The following is a 7,567-nucleotide window of genomic DNA, read 5'->3' as shown; positions in this document are numbered from 1 at the left end:
CAGGAGTTTTTATTAAACAATAATTTGTTTATACTTTAACAGGAATTTCTTTGGGTTACCAAATAGACCCAATAGTTTGGGTGGGACAAGCAATAGTATCCTCTTCCTTTTCAGATTTTGGAGCAGAATGTTAGAAATTTTAAGTAATTTTCCCAACTTCATTACATCTCTTTTGATAATAGGAGACACTGTCCCTACAGGGAATCCAGGCCTGTGCATATCCATCCTCTGGGCATTGATGGGGTGTCCCATTGCACCACTCTGGAAGGTCATATTCATTGACCTGGTTTCTACAGAATTCTGTTGATGGCATGACCTTGCAGTCTCAACTTGTTCTATGCTTATCATTGGGAAAACATTTCCAAGATTCCAAATTTCAATCCCAATCAAAATCACATAAGTACCCAACTGTTGATAAATGGTATTCACTATGTTGACAACAAGAAACGTATTCTCTTTACCTTTGAGAAATTACTTTGGGAATAAATGGAGAGGCAAGACTCACTTATAGGCCTTTAGATGTCTGTCTCCCAGCTTTCCCATGAGTCATATATGCACTCAAGAAACACAAAGTGTACCAACTCAGAGGGAAACTGGAGCTTTATTTGCTGTTTACACAATGAATAGTAGTTAGGAAGATGTTGGGAATTACCTTTTCTTGATGGCAATGTTTATGATATTGATCTATATAAAGGAAGGTCTCTACATTTTTTTTTTTTTGGTGAACTGTCGGAAATGTGCTTCAGGCATGTAACATTGCTACCTCCAAGAAACTAAAACTTTTTAATGCGTAAGATATTAAATTAGAGGCATTTTCTTAATCGGAAGGGTGAGCCTTGGTCTTCTAGGGACCAACACGTTTTTGGAGATATATAAATACAGTAGTCAACAGTAGGAGCAAAACAGACAAACTAAGAATCATAACTAGAAAGAACACGCCTTTTCTGGCAGATGCTGGGCCACTGTCAACACTACCTCCATAGCCTCTGTGCAGGCAGTAGGGCGGGGACCACCCATAGCCACAGTGGCAGTGATGTTTATTATTGCAGATTCCCTTCATGTTGCAGGTTTCAGGCAGGCAGACTTGTGATAGGAGGGGGAGACTGAAACACTTCTTCTGTATGCAGATCTTTCTTGAACCACACATGGTGCCATCTTTCACTTCACCGATATCAGGTGTGTTTATCCCTAAATGATAACCGACACTCCAGCAGGTGACACCATTGATATGTGTGTGCTGCAAAGCAGAGTGATCTCTTAGATGGGGAATGTTTCTTACATTCTCACACTGAACTCTCCCACAGAAGATATCTGAGGTATTACATTTTAGGTATGTCGTACTATTTAGACCACAGTGGCCAAAACGGCTTCCCTGGGAGTTGATTTCTTTGTAGCACTCCTGAGATGCACTCCTTGCATCTTCTCCAAAAATCTCCCTGCACTGCTTGTCGTGGCTATTACAACTCTTTTCATAGCAGTAGGCATTGTCACCACAGGGAATCCCATCCTGCACATATCCATCTTCTGGGCACTGGTGGGATGTCCCATTGCACCACTCTGGAAGGTCACATTCACTGATCTGTTGTCTGCACAAAGTCCCTGATGGCATGAGCTTGCAGTCTTTGCAACACAGCCCAAAAGCACAAGCAGAACCAGGGCTCAGAGTGCAGTTCAACAGACAACAGGGATCCTGTTCACACTGCTTTACAGATCCACAGTCACACTCCTCTCCTTCTTCAACCACATCATTTCCACAGCGCTTCAGAATAAGCATTTCCCCTGTACTTGGAAGATTGTGTAGACATGATCCCTGGTTTAAAGTGGTCTTTGTAAAATCGGCATAACTACAGTTGGTGAATCTTTCTGCTGGCATTCTAATAGCACTCATGATGCAACCACTTTGCCCACACCAGCAGAATTCATCATCATGCTGCATACCCAAAGTATGGCCTAACTCATGGGCCACGGTGAGGGCAAAAAGAGACCAGGGGTCTTCTTGGAAATTATTAACTCCACAGTCAATAGGAGGACGACATATTCCTGCAACATAGGCTATACCAAGTGTACTTATAAGTGAATTTTTAATGAAAATATGGGCAGCATCACAATGTAGCCTCGAAAGACTGATTTGTTTCCACTGAGCAAAATCCTCCAGAACCTGTTCTATGCTTATCATTGAGAAAACATTTTCATGATTCCAAATCTCAATCGCAATCAAAATCACATAGGTATCCAACTGCTGATAAATGGAATCCACTATGTTGATAACAAGATATACATCCTCCTGCACCTTTGAGAAGTTACTTTGGGAGTAAATGAAGAAATTTCGATCTACCACCACAGCCAGCTCCAGAAACCATGAGTGGGTCCACCAGTTATCAGTTGAATTTTGTTTCAGAGTTGTTTTCGCAGCAGCCTCTTCTAATCCCAGTTGTTGGTGTGCTACATCCTTCTTTGTTAAGCCACATTGAATTGGTGGGAATTGTGTCTCATTAGTGTTTATCTTATACACCAGGTGTTCAAATGTGGTAGAGTGCCTGATGGGCTCGATTTCATAAGCAAGGTCATTTATCTGTAGCATTCCTCGAAAACCTCCAGAACAGGTACTGAGGGCAACCAGGGACCCTGGGACCCCCTGCACATAACCATGGTAGTAGCAGTCATCAGGAACAAAAGGCTGATCCTCCTGGAGGACATGCTGGTCCGTGTAGGTGAACACTGGTAGGTGTCTGGAAACCAGGAACTTCTTGACCCTCATGTGGATAATGTGTCTCCAGCCCCCTAACTGAATGCTATAGGAGAGCCAGCTCGGAACCTGTGAACCTCTGCTTTTGCTTGTCACCTTCAGGGGGACCACCACTTCTGGGGAGCTGAGGTGTTGAGAAAGCCTAGCCTGGGAGAGGCCAGAAAGGGATAGAAACACCCCAAGCCAGAGCAGCAGGATAACAATTCTCATGGACACGCTGGCCTCACTAGCCTCCATCATGGAGCTGCCATTATGGAATCATCTATCCAGACAAAAAGAGTGTGTGAGGCACTGTTGGTCTGGCTCCTGCCTCTGAGCTGGTCATTGTGCAGAGCTGGCCTTTAAGGATCTGATTCCTGGCAGAGCTTCAGTGCTGAAATTGAAAATAAAAACAAGGGTGGGGAAGGTGATGGGAAGTAAGGAAAGTGGGAGAGAGAAAGAATTGAATGGTGAAAAGTGATTAATGAATCATGAAAATGCTTTAGATTTCCTTTCAATAAATGGGAACGGGCAGTTGGGGGTTATAGATAACACAGAATTGGCCATATGTTGATAATTGGTGCAGTTGGATGTACTTGGGTTTTAATTTAATCTGATTAGGCTTGCGTAGGGGAAATGGAAATTAAGATGCCTGACCCACTACCAATAATCTGCTGGACTCTGAATTAATCCCTAGTCAATACTTCTTTTAACCTGATTCAAATCCTTCTATGTCATCTGTCCATACAGCTTCCTTTATGACTTCAGCTCTATTTTTTTTATGACAAAGAAAGAGGGAGGAAGAAGGAGAAAGAGAACCAAAATGAATCCTAAACCTCTTCACAGAGCTCCTGTATATATACTTATCATATTAAACTTGAGCTTTCCCTAAAGCTCACTTTAGAGCAGTGGTTCTCAACCTTCCTAATGCCTCGACCCTTTAATACAGTTTCTCATGTTGTGGTGACCCCCACTTTCATTGTTACAAATTGAACATAATTAAAGCATAGTGATTAATCACAAAACAATATGTAATTATATATGTGTTTTCCAATGGTCTTAGGCGACCCCTGTGAAAGGGTCGTTTGACCCCCAAAGGGGTCACGACCCACAGGTTGAGAACCGCTGCTTTAGAGAAATCCAATTCTCAGAAGCCCTATATACTTCATGGTTCAGAGTCTGGGTTCCTATACTCCCCATGAAGTCATTTCCAAACTATTCATCCTACTACATTTGACTACACTAATTTTTAACTTTTTTTCCCTCACTCTTCCATTAACCACTCCCTATCATTCTTATACAAACTTCAAGACAGTCTTATGCTCCATCAAAAATCATGAAAAATGATAGCAAGTATATAGACAACTCATCTGAAAACCAGAAGGATTTTTCAACCTCTCCAATTCAGCTTCAGTGTACCTCAGTTTACCCACCCGTAGTCATAATCTATACCCCGTCGTCACCAAATGAAGCAAAACCAAACCATTTCTTATACCCCAAGCAACTTACCAATAACTTTAATCATTCCAGCTCTCCTTACTCATGCTATACCTATTCCTTAAACTCAAAGAGAACCCACATATTTTTGTCTTTCATTATCTCCCATTTCTCTCAATCTCATGCCTCTGCCTTCAGTTCCATTCCATTTGAGTCTAGTTGGTCAGTTCTATCACTTCAACCACTTTCTGACAAAACCTTTAATTCCCAAAAGCTCTACAGTAATTCTAATTTGCAAAAGAAAGAAAACTGGTTTAATTCTAGCATATACTTTTTCCATTTCTATACCAAAACTCCCATACACCACAGCAACTCTTATGCCAAAATTTGGGGGGTGTTTGTGGCCATTGGGGCACAATATAAAATGGATTTATTACTTCGGAACACAGTATAAATGTATATCTATAGTGATGCCAAATTCAAAGATAAAATGGCTTCTAAGATTTTCACCAGTACAAACTAATCTGAATTCATGCCCATTTCTACTTTTCCTTTACCCCACTCCATATCCCAATCCAAGATCACATCTCCTATGTACTTGAGGACTGATCCGGTCAATTTTCCCTACTTTCAACTCTATTTTGTCTTATTTTATCAGTTTTTAAAAATGTGTTTTTATTGATTTCAGGGGGAGAGGGGGGAGGAGAAGGGGAGAGAGATGGAAACATCAATGATGAGAGAGAATCATCAGTTGGCTACCTAATATAATAAGGGCAATCATGCCCTCAACCTGGGATTAAGCCCCAACCCAGGCATGTGCCCTGACTGTGATCTCCTGGTTCATAGGTCAATGCTCAACCACTGAGCCACACTAGTCAGGTTATTTTTACCAGTTTTTAACTGATAATTAAGGTAAGCAATTCATTCTAGTTTGCCCTAGAATCCCAGTGGTCGGCAAACTCATTAGTCAACAGAGCCAAATATCAACAGTACTTCTTCAAAATAGACTCGCCCAGGCCGAAAACCGACTTCTGCGCATGGGCCACGAAGTTTCAATCGCATTGTACATGTGCGCCCACACGTGGTATTTTATGGAAGAGCCATACTCAAGGGGCCAAAGAGCCGCATGTGGCTCGCAAGCCGCAGTTTGCCGACCACTGCCCTAGACTGTCTTGGTTCCTGGTTTTTAAACCACAAGTCTTGTATCCCAGCAACCCCTTCAGTCCTAGGTAAACTGGAATGGTTAGTCAACCTATCCACAACACCTTACCCCATCATGCTCAAGTCTCTCTCATCTTTAAAAAGAAAAACAAAACAAAAATTAAACTTCACATTATCCTATATAATAAGGAGCTAATATGCTAATTAGACCGAACAGCAGAGCAAGTGTCTGGACGACCTTACCGATGAAGAGGGGAATGCAAGGGCTGACCGAGGAGGTGGGGCTGTGAGGGCAGAGCCCCTTGCACAAATTTCATGTATCGGGCCTCTAGTCCAACATAATATTCTGGCTATCAGCTTGTACATAGAGCCAAATTTGATGAATGACTTACCAGCAGAAGAAACAGTAGTTTCCATGATCTTTTCTTCCTAGGCTGTTAGTACTACACTCATCAATGAACAAAGATTGGTCGTTGAGACCTCACATAACAAAGGGAAACATTAGCCCACCCCCGTTTGTCTCTCAGGTGACTAAATTCTATATTTAGCTGCTTAGCAACAAGAATCTTTCACTTTCCCAGAAACAACTGCCTCTGAAGAATATCTTGCTCTGGTTCCACAATTTCTATACAAATTTATGTCTGACTTTAATATAAATGGAATTGGGTAGCCTCCTCAACTCCATTCTATAGCCTCCTACAGTGCAGATGCATTTCTGCTCAATAATTTTGCTCATGCAATGGCACTGGCCTAGAATGTTAATCACTTCTCACTATTGGACTACATTATAATAACTTTCTAGGTAAAGATCAAATTCTACATTCAGCATCATATCTTCTGTAATCAAGACAATATTGATATTCTGTAATACCCTTTTAAATTACCATATTCAATATATATATATATTTTTAAAATATATTTTATTGATTTCTTACAGAGAGGAAGGGAGAGGGATAGAGAGTTAGAAACATCGATGAGAGAGAAACATCGATCAGCTGCCTCCTTCACACTCCCTACTGGGTATGTGCCTGCAACCAAGGTACATGCCCTTGGCTGGAATCGAATCTGGGACCCTTGAGTCCACAGGCTGACGCTCTATCCATTGAGCCAAACCGGTTAGGGCACTATATTCAATATATTTTAAATTATATAATTTATAACCTTGCTATTTTGTTTTATATACAAGTTTTTAAAATTGCATCTCCTATAAATTATAATGTTTTTAAGAAAAATATGCTCAAAATGGTTTGTGAGAGAATTTATGGTATAGTATTTGCCAAAATATATCATCTATAAGATTTCAACTATGTAAATATTGCATAGGATAAAAACTAATTCAATAAAGTGTTAACTCTAACTCTGGATAGATGCTTTTTTAAAGGGATATAAAATCATGATCTCAGTTCATTTCCTGGAACAAAGTCAATTTTCAGATCCAGAATCTGTTGATTAAAGAGACTGGTGGTTTCCTAAGAGGAAGGACATATCAACATTATGACAAACACTAGTGTCCTGGTGCACAGACTCGTGCACATTGAAAGGAAATTAGAAGAAATATTTTAATATTGCTATTCGCCCTTTCTTTACAATAGAAGTGTAAACCAAATTCACGATCGACAATGACGGATCGAAACACATACATGCAATTGGTGCCAGCGAGAGGTTTGTATGTATTGTGCATGTGTGAGTCAACTTAGCCTTTTATATATGTACTAGAGGCCAGGTGCACGAATCTGTGCACAGTGGGACCCTAAGGGGGTTTGGGGTTGGGCCGGGACATAATCGGCCTTCTGGGAAGGCAATGGGACACCCTTGCAGCCTGGGATTCCCGTCCTGCTGACATTCAGGCTGGTTGTTAGGAGCCAACTGGCGGATGCTTTTATATTGTTTCTTCCTTGAGGAGAATCTATGGAGGGGAAGTGGCCACAGTGCTGGAGGCCAACTTCCAGGAGGCCAGCAGCGCTGTCAGGATTGTTTGGTGCCTGGCCCATTCTCTGGAGATTGGACCTGCAAGACTACTGAAGAAGTGAGTGGCTGCCGCCTGGCTGGTGGGCTGCTGGGCCGGGTAGGTCAGCTGAGTGATGCTCTTGCTATGGGAGCAGACAAACCATTAAGGGGCAGCTCCTGTGTTGAGCATCTGCCCCCTGGTGGTCAGTGTGCATCATAGCGACTGGTTGTTCGGTCGCTTAGGCTTTTATATATATACTAGGGGCCCGGTGCACAAAATTTGTGCACTGGGGGGGG

The 7,567-nt window shown here is 41.8% G+C and overlaps 1 protein-coding gene across 1 annotated transcript; it reads right to left on the bottom strand.

Moving 5' to 3' along the window:
* Nucleotides 1-251: 251 nt before the first annotated feature.
* Nucleotides 252-3,161, bottom strand: ADAM21 (ADAM metallopeptidase domain 21). Its single transcript, XM_005865830.2, has one exon. It carries the CDS (start codon nt 2,984-2,986, stop codon nt 845-847), a length of 2,142 nt encoding a protein of 713 aa, XP_005865892.2. The 5' UTR covers nt 2,987-3,161; the 3' UTR covers nt 252-844.
* Nucleotides 3,162-7,567: the final 4,406 nt, after the last annotated feature.

The sequence above is a fragment of the Myotis brandtii genome, unplaced genomic scaffold (genome assembly GCF_000412655.1).
Source record: "Myotis brandtii unplaced genomic scaffold, ASM41265v1 scaffold213, whole genome shotgun sequence".
Taxonomy (NCBI): Eukaryota; Metazoa; Chordata; class Mammalia; order Chiroptera; family Vespertilionidae; genus Myotis; species Myotis brandtii.
This window is presented reverse-complemented; position numbering and strand designations above follow the sequence as displayed.

Bases quoted from the DNA above. Each gene is read 5' to 3' on its own strand.
- ADAM21 (XM_005865830.2), bottom strand. From the start codon at position 2,986: ATGATGGAGGCTAGTGAGGCCAGCGTGTCCATGAGAATTGTTATCCTG.